At 46.5% G+C, this 17,047-nt stretch overlaps 1 protein-coding gene across 1 annotated transcript in view; it reads left to right on the top strand.

Annotated features, from left to right (window-relative positions):
- The window catches only part of rspo2 (R-spondin 2), a 55,451-nt gene that overhangs the window by 24,861 nt on the left and 13,543 nt on the right, over positions 1–17,047 (top strand). Inside the window, exons 4-5 of the mRNA XM_084027365.1 lie at positions 7,675–7,818; positions 8,097–8,285. Coding sequence (XP_083883491.1) covers positions 7,675–7,818; positions 8,097–8,285 — 333 coding nt within the window. The remainder of the gene's footprint in view (positions 1–7,674; positions 7,819–8,096; positions 8,286–17,047) is intronic.

Here is a 17,047-nt window from a genome sequence, read left to right as displayed (position 1 = left end):
TTCCACGGCGCCCGAGGTGTTGGCTGACTGTTTCATATCAAAAGAGAAAGGAACTTGAACTCATTTGCTTCCCTGAGCCAAACTCCTGACAGACGCAGGCCCCAGAGGAGTTTTCGGACCTTAAGGCCCTAAAAAGTGAACATCTAGCAACCGCAGGGAGAAGAAAAAACACTACATACTCTGCTCACCCAATCACTAGATGACAACCTCCATGCAAGTACATCCGCTGGCTCCATACGATTACGAAGATTAAAAGCATGTTCAAGCTGCACCGGCCAACGTTGCATGTTGAGGAAATTGAAGCCTGTTCATGTTTAGCTGGACAAGCTGTGATTCTACATCAGTGTTTATTAATTAGTAACATCTTGCAATGATGACTTTTTCCCGCTAATATGTAACATTGTAGGATGCTGCTAAAGTAATGCTAATTCCACTAACTTTACTTTGAGTATTTTAGTGGTAGATTTGTTTGCTGTCTTACCAGGAGTTGGGTGAAGGATTTATATTGTCTCGTTGCATTCTGTTGACAGACTGGTCATGGAAGAAAGATGATCTTTTTGTAAATTATTAATATGTTGGTCTATTCCGTACTCACGACATCTATTGCAGATGTGTGCGTCCTGGGAGAGGAATCCCATCAGTTGCTCTTTCTAACCAGTACCAGTCGTGTCACCCTATTTCTATGACTCAGAGAATTGGAACAGAAAGACATCTTGTTTTCTGGTAAAAGAATCTTTTTCAATTTTTTTTTTACTTTAACCCTGCTTGCCTAACCGCTGTATCCCCATGCTGGGTGGATTTTGACTTTAACTGACTCTGATGTGTGCGGCAAGTTAATCTGAATCCGTCTCCGTACAAACTGCTCATAGAACAAAATCTTGTATTGTCACGTAGCATCAGATCTCAGAGCGAGACCCACTTTGATGTGATCGCCACTTTGGTCATGCCTCTCTAATCCGGTTTCCTATTTGACCCTTATTCTCAGCTGCGCTCGGCATGTCATTTTCACTAAACGCTTCACGTGCGCGGATATTTTATTGGGTCGGAAGCTAATTGTTGGGTCAGCGAATATTATTTGTGAGTTGACACAGGCGACTGGTAGGCAAGAGCTCAAAGGCACAGGGGACACATGATTGTGAGGGGTTTTTCTCTGCTGACGCGGTCGGAGCTGCTGGGTGCTCCTGGTTTCCAAAAGAGGCCTGGAACGTGGCATTACGTCTCTGTTATCATGAGCTTTTTAAACACAGGCTCTGAAATCACTTAGGGAGCAGCTGCTTATTATTACACCAGAGTTTGTCTGTGTGATCTTATCTCATTCAAGAATTTTTTTTTTTGTGGACGGCCTGGGTGAAGGAAAACAAGAGCAAGACAAGCAAGAGGCTTGTACACTCAGCCACTCGCTGGCTGAAACCTCACTTTGAGTTTTTCTGATGGGCCTCCCGAGACGTGACAGAGAGAGCCTTCAGTGGAGAGAAGGGATATGATGCAGTCCGATGCAAGGAAAGAAGAGTTGAACCAATAAGAAGCTTAAGGCCAGTGCAATACTAAATATTATCTCTGTCGGAAGGATCAGGCAAACAAGTGAGTGAGTGACTGTGCACCTCTGTGTCTGTCCACAGCTAATTTTGCATTTCTACTGCAGCAAATTACATAATATTTTGGGTGGCCAGTTATGGCTGCATACTCGGGGACCTCTCATGGTTGTGGTGATTCAAATCCTGTTTTATACTACATATTGGCTGCCTGCTGACTGCTCACTCACTACTGTTAACCGTACACTAGTCACTAGTGATAACACAGCTGAGTGCATCTCTGTACTACCAGTACACGCACTTGTCCATACCTCTCGGCTGCTGCTCAGCAGCTCAATTTTATTAGCTATTTTTATATAATTAACTTATTTTTAGCCCATTGTCTAATTGGGGGTGAGTCAATTGTGGGTTGTATTAATTAAATCACACAATACAACTACTGTGCACCTTTCTAGTGTTTCATGAAAACTTCTCAAAATGCACTCAGATCCATTCATTTTTTAGCACCGTGATTATGTGGTGGCTTATCCCAGCATGCACGGAGCAAATAAACTCTAGACAGGTCATCAGTTAGTTTATCACCAGGCTAAATAATTAGCTGTGTGATGCACTCACCATTAACATGTTTGCCAGTTGTTCACAATGTGCTGAAGTGAAATGTCCCAATTCAGACTGTATTTTAAGTCAATCTCCTGGTCATAGTCACTGTCTCACCTAGAAACAATTTACTTTTAGACTTTCTACTTTACCGGATGTCTTTTTGGTGCAAATAAAACACAAAAGGGCAGAGTCACGCTCAGAACATACACACAATACAGCTTTGTGTAACAGCAGTCTCTCAAGGTCTCCCAATATGTTACGATGTAAGTAAGTAAAAAGGCTGATTGGAAAAAAGAAGGTTACCAGAAGGCTATATCTATTTAATCGCAGAACATTATGGAATTATGTAAATCAGCATACTAGTGTTGGGAATGGGAATTGAGAATTGAGACGGGAACCATAACAATAACTAATTTCTCTTCTACTTGAGTAACTTGATACATTTAGAGTTCAAGGCTCGCTGTTCTGGCAGCTTTTCCTCACACTGTACAGAAAATAACTCCATACTTGGAGCCAACAACAGTAGGAACTGTACTATACCGCAACATAACATAACTGGAAGCCCATTTACAGCCGCACTTCAGCTGGACTCCAGAAGGGCCCGAGACACGGCAGCCCCGATGTTAATGACCATTACTTAGATGTAGCTGGTTTGTTAGCGATGCCTTTTTGTTATATGATTATGTTATATTGGGCCTCAACTTTGCAAGAACTCCTTTCAGCGGCTAATGGATGGGTTGATATGAGCCATAAACCATGTGCAGTAACTCCAGCGTTATCCACAGGGGTTCTTATCAGCTGCCCAGAAGAGGCCCCTCACCAGTGTCTGTGGGTGTCAAGCCGCCGCTCCACGGCGAAGATTTGTAGCGAGGGTCACACAGTGTGCTGCTTTATGTGCTGCCAAATCTGTGTGAATGCGGTCCAGTCATACTTTCGCCTCAGTCACATTTCATAATACCTCGGTTTTTAACATACATTCCCAAGCCAAAGCATATTCTGTCATTTTCTATCACAAGCGAGCTCTCTGGCTGAAAGAATTATGAGTTGAAAGGCGACTATCAGAGCTGTCTTTTAGAAGAGAGCAAGTGGTGAGAGGGTCAGCATGGGAGCAAGGCTGCATTCAAAACTTCCTCCCTCGGGGTGTATTATGGACCCCCCACTGCTGCACATGCATGCACATGCACGCAAGCACACACACACACACCCACACACACACACGAACCAACCTTATCCCACTGCAGCAGGGCTTTAAAACATGCAGAAAACCCCAGCTGTGTTCGCTGCCAACCAGCAACCAGTCTGATCAAGGCCTGGGATTGCCAATATCCTGGAAGCATGGTTTAAATATCACAGCTCAGTCAGTGCCAGCCTAATGTGCCACTACAGACTCCTCTGTCAGAGGTAATCGTTTTGGATTGCCAATTGTGATTCATTTTTTTAACTGCAGGAAAGCTGTTACCAAAATCCCATTGTTGTTTGTTTCTGCTTTGTCACATCAAATTACGACTTGAAGTACAAGGTGATTGGATTTGACTTTTTCCAAGATCGTTTCAAGTGCATCATGGGAATTTGTCGGCTTGTAGTGGATAAGAGCCATGCATCGCGGGCCTCAGCCAAACTGGTACCAAGTTTTGCAACCTTTAGCTGGCTGTGCTGGCAGCCTCTCCTTGTCTCTCATTCAAACTTCTCTCTTTCTCGCTCTAATTCTGAGCTTGTGGGTATTTCCATTGCACAGTCTAACCAACAAAAAGACCAGTTGCTTTTGGCGTTTGTGCTTTACCGAGAGACATTTAATCATCACAACTTTTACTAACTGTACTGTCATATTTGCCAGACAATACAACGGGCCCACCAAACCAAGCCCTGCTCCCAGGACATTGCTGCAAGATTAGACATTACGCAGAATTGAAGCGGTCTAATTTTTCACCACTCGTGCGTTTTTTTATTCTACACGGTGCATAGTGTGAGTGGATAGGCTGACTGTCTGTCTGGAGCTGGCTGAGCAGACACAGAAGCAGATCGTGGTGTATCAGAGACTGTGTTCCTTGGAGTGAAGAAGCTGACACATCTGTCATTGCTGTTCTCTTTCTGCGGGATGCTGATTGACACGAACACCACCTCTGCTTCACCTAACCCTCTACGCCAGCACGCGGTGGAGCACCCAGGTGGAAAAAACAGCATAGAGGGAGTTGGGAAGAACATGGCAGCTCTGGCCTTTGCCATGAACTCCTGCCATCTGCAGCTCCACACGACATGGCTGGGTGGCAGCGAGCAAGCCAGAGCTTCCATGTCAGCCAAGCCCGGGGCCTAGAGAGTAGGTCAGAGCTGTTCGACTCGAGCTTGGAGGCAAAGGATGGAAAAATAGGGCTTGTTTTCCCCCTCACACTGCCAGGCCTTTTACGACATGGACACTCCTGCTGTGCAACATCGGTTCTGGTTAGCTTTCTGGAGGAGGCTGCGATTCTCTCGGTAGACTGATGAGCAGTCTCACAACCCGCATCCAGCTCAGATAACGTAAAAAAAAAAACCCAGTCTGAAACACGAGAGATTCGTCTTCGCAAGATGATTTAGCACCCTTTCTTTACATGGTGAATATTCCTTTTAATAAATAGAGTGATTACACATGGTGCTGTCAGGCTGCGGAGGAACAGAAGTTGACTGAAGCTGACTTGAGGCTTTGCGTGTCCATGATAAAATCGATGGGTTCCCTATCCAGACCACAGCTGAGGGACCGTCTTTTGCCAAGCATGCACCCTTAGAGCACTAGTGACGCTCTGTGACTCATCTCTCGACTTCAAATGCACTTGACATGCAAACCACATAGAATTCATGTGTAAAGTCAAACAAACATGAAAAATCCAAAAGGCGCATCAGCGATACGGGTAATGCTAGAACTGCTGCAGCCCTGACGACGTCTCTTCGAATCGGGCACCCTCTACTTCCCCCACAGCTTTGGAAAATCCTCTCCAGAGCTGAAACACAAGGCTCGTCCTCCTGTGTTCATAATGTAACTCCCCGGCCAGAAGCAGCCCGGGAGATAATGATGATAATGCGTTTAAGTCCCGGGAACACAGGGCCTTCAATGGGATCTGATGACCTCATTATTTCTCATTAGACTCTCCGAGGCACCTAGATGAAGATTTTAAAGGTGGTCCAGAGGTTAATCCTGCAGGGAGAATGAACCCGCTCCCCTGTATCAGTTTCTGGAGCTGTTTGGTACGAGCTGCCTAACATGGCCATTGATCAGTGTGGGAGCTTCTCCAGTGTCACAGATAGCCCACGCTGTTCCCAGATAGCCTTTTAGCCAGATAACTGTACGGAGGGATAAATGCCTGTCATGGTGATCACTCTCCTACCCAACCTCGCTCTCCGATGACCTCTGCCCCCGGCCAGCTTTGCCTCCCTGCATTCTAATTCCCATGGAGCCGCATTGATGTGTCATCCACCTCATCCGTCTCCCCCAGTGACATTGTTACTTATCTTCTATTTAGAAAACAACATTTCCGGGCATTTGCACTACTGCATCTGGGACCCACGGTGATGTTTCAATCAAAAACCTTGTCAAGTGCTACTGCGAGGGTACAGCATTTCACTGTGTGTAACTTTATTCCTATTTACTGTCAATAACTGAGGATTGCGCAACAACCTCAGTCCTTGAGAGTACTGCCAGATGTTCTCCCTCTTACACTTTTATTTTTTTTTTGTTTTGTTTGGGAGCTAAAAGTCTCTCAGGTGATGACAGGCCTGGGAAGTGTGAAGGGTAAAAGACAGCGTTGTGCTTTCCAATTAGCTTGGTGATTTATTGGCCTGCTCCTTGTATTGGGTTTGTCTTGTATCAAACTCCAAGCCTGACTGATTCAGTTTCACCCAGAACGAAGTGGATGAGAAGCAGAGAACTTAAAAAAAAAAGGACAGCAAAAATGCATTTATACCTCTCTTAGACTTACACATTCCACACAAGTCTCCGCACACTGCGTAGATCCAAGACATATGTTAAGAGATCAAATGGAGCGAAAAACAACCTAGATAAGATAGATAATATCAGATCGAATTAATAACATGATGTGAGAACACAGGAAATTACCAAAGAGATCAGTGATTTATAGTCAGTTTATCTAAGTTTTTTTTTTTTTTTCAGAATGTGGAGTACAGCTTCATATCTCCAGCCATATCTGATTGGTATGTGTGTGTGTTGTTGTATATGTGTATGTGTGTGCCTCCGAGATTTGTTTAGACTGGTCGGGAAAGCGTGAGACCAGAGTGAGTGGGCAGAGGCCATACTTTAGGGTTCAAAGTAAAGCGGGGAGGGACCCCCTCGTTTTGGAGGAATGTCGAGGAGGAGGCCTGATGGTTAGCTGGAGATGGTGTAATTAAGGGGTGTGATTGTGAGAACCTTCCTTCCCCGGGCCCTGCAAGGGTCACAGATAAAAGAGCAGCCCTCAGCCTGTCGCTCTCACATGTGGAAAATCACAGTAACGCAGGTTTGCGCGCCGAGAAATGATCAGGCGCTAGTGCCTACACGCAACCAGAGGTGCAGATGACACCGTACCTGCAAGCGGTGGGTCATGGTGGTTACAGATTGTGGTTCCCCCTCAACAGTGGAAGCCCATTTGCCGATAGGGCCACATTGAGCCCTGTGAGGGACGCCGTAAATTAGCCAGCTCTGGTAGGCTCCTTCTAATCATGTGTGCCTGTGCGTCGCCCTGTTGGTGTGGTTGTTGTAATTTGGCCCTGCCTGACTTGCTATTTGCAGGGTAAGAGACTAGATGACACATTGCCGTGCCTTCCTTTTTGCGAGCGTGGCGCTGTTTGTCATGTGTAGCAGCAGGGTGTGGCGTGGGAGGAAGCGTGCTGTTATGTTTGCTGACTAAATGCATCAGCATTTGTTTGGTGAGGCAGCGCGAAATGTTGTCCCCCCCCCCTCCCTTCCGAACCCACCTTCCCCCTTTCATATCCAAGCCAGAACTTAAAAGATCCACACAGCTGGCCAGCATTGTGATCATGAGCCACCAGTCACCCTTTAATGGAAACCTGACTTCCAAGTAATCCTCCGTTATGGACACAGATCGGAGCAGTGTGGAGTGGTAGGGTAGCATATTTAGGACACTATTCAGAGTCCTAATGGGATGTACTTTTCCTGTTGCAGCACGCCATTAGTTGTAAAACACGTGAGCGCCTGCTTTTTGTGTCCAGACCGGTGGATGTTGGTGCAACTTGATGAAAGGGGTCAGCGTGACATAATTCCTCATAGTTCCTTCCTTCATCCTGTCTCTGCTGTCGATTTTCTCACTCGTAACAAGAACAGGAAGGCAAAAAGTAAAATATCTGTCAGGCAAAACACGTTGTGTGAAATACACATTGAGCCCCAGAGAGATTCACGGGGCATCTCCGGCTTTTTTTTTGTGTGTGGGAGAGACAGCATTATCCTTTCAAGAACCCCCCCCCCTGCTCCCAAAACCCCACAGCTTTCGATCAACTCCAGATGACAGGGTTTGCTTAGACCCTGATGACTCTCCTCTTTCTCTCCTTCTTCTCCCTCCAGGGTGCAGGATAGAGAACTGCGAGTCCTGCTTCAGCAAAGACTTCTGCACCAAGTGCAAGTCGGGCTTTTACCTACACAAAGGGCGCTGCTTTGATAAGTGCCCTGAGGGCTTTGCCCCGCTGGAGGAAACCATGGAGTGTGGAGGTACGTGAAAAAACACAAATACATACCATTTAAGTGTTAAGAGAGGGGGAAAAGCTTGTCTTTTACACCTTTCTTTACCTGTACACAGTATTCTATAACTTCCCAGTTGACCTGCTTATTCTGGCCCAGAAAAAAAACAAGCAGTTGAACTGGGACCACACACAAAGAGGTTATGACATTCCAGTAAAGCACTGTCGCCCTGTATTAAATCTTGACTCGGGGTCTTCGAGTTGCCTCTAAATTTCACTACACATCACTGTTGCTGTGTGTCTCCTCAGAGGGCTGCGAGGTGGGCCAGTGGAGCGAATGGGGAGCCTGCACCAGGAGAAACAAAACCTGTGGCTATAAGTGGGGTCTGGAGACCCGGACACGGCACATTGTAAAGAAACCTCCCAAGGACACGATACCCTGTCCCACCATCGCCGAGTCCAGAATGTGCAAAATGGCCATGAGGCACTGTAGGAGAGGTAAGGATATCATACAGCCATATGTTGATGCGTGTGAGAGATGTTCTGTCAGGCGGGTCCCAACTCCCTCCACTTTCATTTTAATGTCCACTTGTGGTGAATATTAAAGAAAACAGCCCACTTTCCCCATAGGAGAGCTTTTTCCACCTGCTTCATGTAACCCTTGTATCTTCCACTCAGCTTTGTTTTTTTTTAATCGTGTGTTTTTAAGGCACACCGTAGTGTTTCCGTGCATGAAATATCAGTATTTTTCCATGGCGTCCTTGTTCAAGACAGCTTCTTTTCTGAGGTATATTTTCCCCCCTCTCGCCCGTCTCCCTTCCTCTCTCCTCGGTGGAATTCTTCAAAGTACGACCTGCAGGTTTCCTCAATGAACGTCTCTGTTTCCTCCCGTCAGAGAGAGATTTGCGGTGCACAGCATGTATGTGAGGCCTTTAAATGAGAAGTCAAATTTGGATTTTTTTTTTCTGTGTCAATACAGCTAAGGGAAATATTTTTTTTTCCGGAAAGTAAACCATTTCTCTCAGAAGGTCCAAACACACCATTTAGGATGGTGGCCTCAGTTAGCAGCACTTTTAAAATAAATGTCTTCTCCCTTAATGCACTTTTACATCTCATAAACTTTGGATTAGGATAGGGCCAAGTGTAAATATTTAATTCACCAAATAAGGAAGCAATTACAGTGGCAGATATCATTCAGGCTGTCAAAAAAAGAGAAGAAAAACATTGTTTAACAGCAAGAGGAAAAATATTCTAACCTCTCGGATTTTTCTCCATTTTTGGTCTGGAGTGTTGGATGGGAGGATCATTTAGTGAAGTGGTAAAAGAGTAAATAAACTGGAAATAAACCCTGATAGTTTCTCATATTGCAGCACCACCAAGGCAGTCGCTGCTGTCTGTGTTGGAAACTGTGATCCCATGGCACATTTAGTTCTTAAAGCCCCGTTTGTCACGGGGAATTCTCCCCAACCCCCATTGCACCTCTTCCTGACTTTGAGGTGCATACTTGACCTTTTCCAAGCAACTTTATGACCTTCTTTAATTAAAATTTGGCATTGTTGGGCATGGTTACTGCCGTTCATTATCTCAAGCATGAAGTCACTAATGGGAAGTTGTTGTGAAGTCTAAATTGAGTGCATGGCAGAACCATTCTTCTTCGGCCCTTTATAAACCGACGGCAGACTCCCCGTGTTCGTCTCACTTAAAGCCACTGTTCATTGCAAACCACTCAGCATCCAATGACTTGAGCTACATCTCGTCGGTAGACCGGTGGCCTCAGCTGCGGTTTAAAGCTGCGTGTAAACGTGTCACAGCGTGTGTGAGACATAGGACTCTCCGGGCTCGTGAATTGTCGCAGTGGCTCGGTTTAATAAAGGTAAATTTCAGACTCGGGGCATGTGTTGTTAATTCCCCGCCGCTCGACCACTAGTGAAAAATCCCCACTTGGCAAAAGGCAGTGAAACGCAACACTCTTCAGTTCAAATAAATACGGTGTACGAATGGAAGCCGCTGAAGTCGAAACGGGAGGAGACTGACGTTGTAAAATAATCACTTCCCGTTTGTGATAATAAAGCGTGGCCCTATGGGAGGAGAGGCCGCCCTCTGAAAATGCAGGTGATCGGGAAGTGGAGGTTCAAGAAAGGGCTGCAAGACGGCTGAGGTCATCATTAAAATTCATGTTATGTGACCTTTTAAATCAATAGAAATGTAAAGTACTTTGCAAGCTGGAGTAAGATTATAGTAAGACTTCTAATAGAATGTAGAAAACTCAGCGTGTGGATTTTATATTCAGAAGGAAGTGATTGCTTGGATTGCCTAAGACAGTCTAAAAATGAACATTTTTATCAGCTCTTCTCACCGGACACCAGACACCGATGTTTAGAATAAGCATAGGATTACATAACTCCGGACCGTAAAGATGCTGTGGATTACAAGGAGACAGGAAATAAGAGGACACAGCATGTAGGTATACACTATTTATGGCAATGCTTATCTGATCACCCAGGCTTGCATTTCTACATATCTACGTATTTAAATTACACTGGACCAGCTTAGGAGAAAAAATGCGACTGATCTTCTTCTTTTCCCCTCTGTGTCTGCAAAGATCTAATCCCTCTGTAAAACACACACACAAGCAGAGAAAATAAAGCCCAGATAATGTCGAGAGGCGAGGTCTTCGCAGGAAACATGACGAGTTGCGTAAACCGTGTCTGATGCGTTCCTTACAAGCTGGTGATCGGCGTAAACACCCTATATCGTTCACACTGCTGGGATTCATTTGCTGTTCTCGTTCTGTGTCTGGCAGGAAAGCGTTGTCCTGGTAACTCGGTCCCCAAAAACGGTGGGGGAAGATGGTGTGGTGAACAGGGACAGACCATAATATGTGGTGTTACCCTATCACAAGCGCTATTTCCATCCAACTGTCAAACTGATTTTAAGCAAACTTTTAAAGTTTGACCAAAAAAATTGGTAGGTTTCAAGCATCTGCCTTGCACAGATATGCATCTGAGGCCATATAGAATAGACGCATGTTGGCAACGGAAGTGGCGTTTTCCCCCGGCCGTCCACATGAATTAGCAAGATTTAAACATTGAATCAAACTGTTACGAGCAGCGAAATGTCTGGTTCTTGCATGTTCGGTTGTCAGTGTCGATATTCCAACAGCGGACTGGAGTTCACCACCGTTTCAGATCAACAGGTGTTTCACTTCAACGGGTGACTGTGTCAACTTGGGACTTTCAGTTGGAGTAGATAATAAACACAGATGTATTTAATATTGCTTTTCAGAGGGCACCTACGTGTGTTTTCAACAGCTGCCATCACCACGAGCAACCAGGACACATTTGACCGAGTCACCAGTTAACATGGTCACTAGCTAAACTGAAACATCGGCGTCGTATCTATGGCCGCAAACAATCAAACGTCTCAAAACTCTTGTGATTTAGTCAACGCTCTGTATGTAATAGATAATCTGGACATTGAATATCAGACCACCTGCTAATGTATTCTCCCAACTCACACGGGTCTGGAAAGTCATTTTGTTGCATGTGGGATCTTTGGCAGTTTATGCAATATGCTGATGCACGCCATACTTCTGTTGCCACAATGTGTGCACATTTATGGTGTTCTCCTCGTTATCCGAAAACACAGAGTGATGTTTGTTGAACATCTTTGTTTAATCCAGCCAGCTGTGTCAATTTGGTTTTCATGTAATACTTCAATGGAAGATGTGCGAGACGATCTCTAGAGGAATCAGGGAGTCTCATCTCGTGGCTGCTTGGCTGGCGTGCGTGCCAGGCGTTTACATTGTACCCTTGAGACGTTAAATAGCTCTCCTATCCTCCGGATCCCTGGAGTGCTACTCTGAACAGCCTATAAACAATAAAGACACTTTATTAATAGCTGCTCCAGCGCTATCACTATTGACAGACTGTGTCCCGCCCCCCCCCTCTCTGTCTTGACGGGCTGATGGGAGGAGAGGAAAGGTGAAGAGAGTGATAACACTGCAGTGCCCGGCTGTTTCACGTTGATGCCATTAAGGAATCCCCTCCAGAGATTTCCAAGCAACCCCTGTCACCAGATTCACTGGTGTACAAACAGACACGTGTGTGTGTGTGTGTGTGACACGTTTATTCACTCCTTTATTCTTTTTTTCCCCTGCGCCCTACGGTGCCAATCAGTCCATCTGGGTATTTTCCTTTCTTCCTCTCCTGCCCACCCACTCTACTATAATCTTTGAACAACAGCTGCTTCTGCCTTGTCAGTGACATTAGATCTTGTGTAAACAACTTAAAATGTGAAAGCTCTCCAAACTCCCACTCTTAATGTAATCCCTGATTTGGGATTTAAGAGGGACTAAAGTCCAACACAAACGCACCGTTCCGACTCAGGCTAATTTCCGACAGTTTTACAAATCGGCTTTCAGATTCTGAGACGGCACAAAAGTCCTCACGGTAGAAGGCAGGAGTGACATTAGCGCAGCTCTGCCTTGCCTGATTTGTAGGGAAAAGTAGATTGATTTGAGGGGCAGTGTGTAGCGCAGGAGGTGGTTTTACAATGTGAAGTTATGGAACAGTAAACGTTTATAGCTTAGCAAATTTTGGAACTAAAACATATTTAAGGGTTTTACAGAACGATGAAGTTTAATTTACACCCTAAATGCTTCTACGAGCCCATGAAGACTCGGTCACCCTGCTGACATCGTGGAAAGAGAAGAGGGAGAAAAAGGAAAGAAGGAGCCTATAATGGTTATATTTGATCATTGGATTATGTACCTGTACTTGGAGAGCTACAGGCCCTTTGTGGGAGTATTGATCTCTGGTGTGTAACCAGAGAAACCATTTCTGCTGTAGGGCTCAATCGAGGCCAAGCACTCCATCCCATCAGTCATACGACTGCTCGGATCCAGCCACCACTAATACTGTCTGTCATAACTTCTGTGTGCAGTTTGTGTTTATACTGTAACTGTGATAACTACCTCTTTGTAGCCGTGATGCCCAGTCGATTCCCTCTGCCATCAATTTGAAACCGTGGATAAACAGGTTTCGTTGCACACTCTGTGGCCGGCGTGTAGAGGAGGATAAACCCGCCTGGACTCAGTTTACCACCTCATCACTCCTCCGCAGTGTGACATCTGAAGTCCCTGCAAGGTCTTTGTCTGTATTTACGGCCACGGACATGACAGAGAGGCGGGCAGTTGTTTAATTTTCACCGCAAGCACCTACAGTCTGGGTGCATGGGACCAAAGTGAACCCAGATCCGCTCCGGATCGAGCAGACCCCGGGAGGATTTGGTTGACTGGTGGGATTTACGCCAGGTTCTGTCTGAAGCCAGTGCGGTTCTGCGGTGAATCTGCAATGCTGTGGACCTCCTGGTCCTCACCGTCTGCGAACCATCTGCTCCAAAAGTCTCTGCTCCCGTAAAAAAAAACAAACAAAAAAAACGATGCACGGAGCAACGGTGATTGCCTGAAATCCGCTGTGGAGGAAGCTCAACCGCCTTGTCTGTATCGCACGCCACTCGAGACGCCAAACAATTCCGGTTTCTGGCAGTCTTCCTCGTACGAAGCGAGCAGTTAATGCGCGTGCGTGCGCACGAGCGCGTGACACACAATTTGGTTGTTTATACTTGCCGAGCCAAGAGGTTTCAGCTCTGGCGAAAGACGCCGTTCACTTGTGAGTTACGCCGTCAGCGTGATCGCATCTGAGTCTGGCCTGTGTTTGGCTCGGAAAACCCCGGCATCCAAACACATTTCTGGATGTGTTTTCGTTTCAGATGTAGCCTTCTATCAGGCCAGCTTCTTTTTTTTTTCCTTCTTCTTCATGAAACAGATGCATGCTTTTAACTCGAGGCTAATTGATGGAGCGTGTCTCAGCAGAAGATCTCATGGAGAAGCTTGTCCAAGTCAAGCAAGAAGCGAGGACTGCGTCGAGCCACCGCTCTGTAACCTGCCCTGCACTTGAGAACAAGAGATTTGCACTTCTGCTCCCTCGTGCACTTATTTCATTATTCCAATTAATGTTACCTGGGTGTGCTCTACGGGAAGTCAGGACCGTCGTGAAGTGGCTGGTGCACAGATGACAAGTCCGGCTCTCACTTCTGCTACAGCGGGGTGACGGGTGGTGATTAACGGCGATCCCTGGCCCCCGGGTAATATCACGGACAATCCAGATCAGTTCTTCCCGCCAGCGGGAGCGGAGCAGGGAGCCTTTTCCCAGGACAGAAGGAGAGCACTAATTGGCAGCTGACCTGTCATAGTGATTATGTGTGGACCTCGCACCGCAGCCTGTTGTGACGGGTGGGAGCCACAGCTTAATCTTCATTTAATAAGGCCGCTCCATAGGGGCTGACACAGTAGCCGATGAGAAGGCTCCTTTGGACGCCACGGCCTGACTCCGGACACAGATCCTGGGTTGGCATCTGACCGAGTCAACCGCCGACCCCGTCGGACGTGCTTGCATCATTCATTAATTTAATTAAATGCTGGGGGAAAGGAGATAAAGATGAAACTGATGACCATTAAGGCATCCGTGAAACTGCAAAGCGGAGATGACGGAGGGAGTGTTTCGTAAGCTTTGCACTGTGCTGTAGTGCTTCATGGTATGGGTGAAGAGGAAAGACCCAGCAACCTGTCATTGACTTGGCCGGGTCTCCAGCAATCCCAATGCCAGTGGCAGTTATGGTCACAGTTGATTAGTTCTGTTTCAGCTATAACATATTTGCAAGTCTCTGTCATAGATTATTCCCCTTCTCCATTTCTATATCTCCTCCTCTTAACCAGATACAAAAATTATTATTATCTGGGCTCATGTCTGGACAGGCAATCAACACTTGCTTTATGCTGATGTTCTCAAACCTTCTGGTTTATTTTTCTGCCTCTCATGCAGTTTAGCGGTGTTAAATCTTCTGTCAGAGGAGAAAGTCATTACCAGTAGTCTTTGAGACTTCTCTGCCCTGGGTACATTCCTTATTGGTTGTGGTGTATGGCAGGGGGGGGAGAAGGGGGGAGGGGGGGGGGGGGGGGGTCTCTGATTAACTTCCCACTAAGTGCCCCTGCTCTCTGACCAAAATAAATATGGCTGCTGTCATTTTGTCAGCAACTGTCTTCAGAGAGCAATATTTGAAACACCCCATGATCCTGCTGGCTTTTATATGGAGAATCCATCGTCATACCACAGGCATGAGCCATAAACATGTGGAGGCCTTTCAAAGACCAGGGGGGGGGGGGGGGGGGGGTGGAAGAGGAGGGGTCAGCAGCGCTCGCTGGGGCTCCATACTCCACATTATTGTCATCTGGTCTTTTCCAAGCAGGAAGAAAGGGGGGGTGAAGGTTTTTTTTTCACACTCTTTGGCCCAGTTGAGTTGTGGTTTTGCTGAACTGCCTTTTGTAGACTCGTGTACGCACATTATATACAGTGGCCCTTTTTATTTGTTTGACTCGCTTTATTGTGACGTGTACATCAGTAGCAACGTTATTCCAATAAATTTCAGCTAGCGGATGGTGATCACACTTTGATGGTGACTGGATGTCCGTTTTGACAGCCAAAACATCCGTTTGACAGCCAAGACACCTCCCAGGGTTGATCTTTGTACTTCCATGAGTATGGATTATATACTTGTATGAAATCAAGACCTAAATAGATCATTGGTAGGCCTTGCGTGTGTTGCTTTGACTTTTGTCAAAGAGGAGGTTTGGTTTGCGAGGCTTCCGTCGCCGTTTGTTCTGGCAGAGGAAATGAGGCATATGGGGCCGACATCAACAGCACCATCAAAAACAGACGTACACAAACAAACAAAGTGGCAGCAAACTGGAGGGGGAGGAGGAGGAGGAGGAGGAGGGAGAAGAGGAAGGGGAGAGATACTGTACAGAAGTGGAATGTTTTCATGTTCTCATGCTCCACAAACGGGAGCTATTTCCCCCCGCTGAGCGGTATATGGGCCGATATTGCCCATTACACGGTAGGGGCCATAAAGCGCGCCTTAAGTGAACGTTCCCTTGATGGGCAGTTTGCTCAATTTCACCCCGTGATTTTTTTTCAACAGCAGACGTGACACGGTCTGTGTCTTTCACAGGGATGGATGGCAACAGCTTGTGATGAGATCTTTGAAGTAGGATTGGACTCATATAGAGCTTTTTTTTATAAACATATTTGATGCCTGATGCCAGAGACTAAGCTTGTGATATGACCGATGCTCGCCCTCCTGACCGCAGTCTGTGATTATTTCCTCATTTTTATCACAGAAGGCTGACCTGAGAAATCGATACAGTGATGTGTTAAAGGATTTTTACAGAGTGGCTTCAGGGCGAGCGATCTGTAAAAACTTGTAATGAAACCCGCTTACCCTGCTTTAAAAAAAATTCATTAGTATGGATTTGGAGTGTGCTACGATGGTCCAACTGTGTTTACAGGCTCTTCCTAGAATTTCATGCCTGTCAGGGTGGGAAACATAGTTTTCTTCTTTTATTAAAATGGTGACATTTTAATCAAATACACGCAAGCTCATCTGTTTTCTGCCAGGGTTTCTCACCTCATATTTAGATAATATGAGCTGGTCAGATCTGTGTGATGGTGCTGTGTCCATGCCTACCAGAACCTCCAGTCCGACACTGCTCCCAGCTCTCCTTCACACCCCACATCTCCGCCACGCCGGGCAGATGCACACACACACACACACACACACACACACACACACACACACACACACACACACACACACACACACACACACACACACACACACACAAACTTGCAGACACGTCCACGCAGCCAGTAGAGTGTGAGACTCACGTAACAGACACCGCCAAACAATAAAACAGACCTCACAGGCAGAACAAGTCACCACATTATCGACTCTTTTCCGCGTCCCTGTTTCCATTCTCTTTTCCTGTCTCACACGCCAATGACACCCTCACGCTCGCGTATCACATGTCGCGGCAGCAGGGCCGCCTGAGGAGCGCCGTGCACGCCGCAGAGGAGGATGCGTTCGCGCGGTGCGCTAGGTGTTTGAGGCAGCGCTCCGTGCCCCGGAGTCGTCCCTCTCCGGCGGTCTGGCTGGAGCTGGGGAGAAGGAAGGCGAGGAGCCGAAACATGGGAGCCTTAAAACATCTGGAGCACAGTTGCACTGGCTCAGCCACCAGAAGCCCCTCTCCTCCTCTTTCCACCCTCCTTCCCTCTCTTTCTCCATCTCTGGCAGGCGTCTTTAGACATCCAACTCTTGATCACAGCTGGTGATTCAGAGTGAGGCTGTGGCTTCTGACCCAC

The sequence above is a fragment of the Eutrigla gurnardus genome (assembly GCF_963514095.1).
Source record: "Eutrigla gurnardus genome assembly, chromosome: 14".
Taxonomy (NCBI): domain Eukaryota; kingdom Metazoa; phylum Chordata; class Actinopteri; order Perciformes; family Triglidae; genus Eutrigla; species Eutrigla gurnardus.
This window is presented reverse-complemented; position numbering and strand designations above follow the sequence as displayed.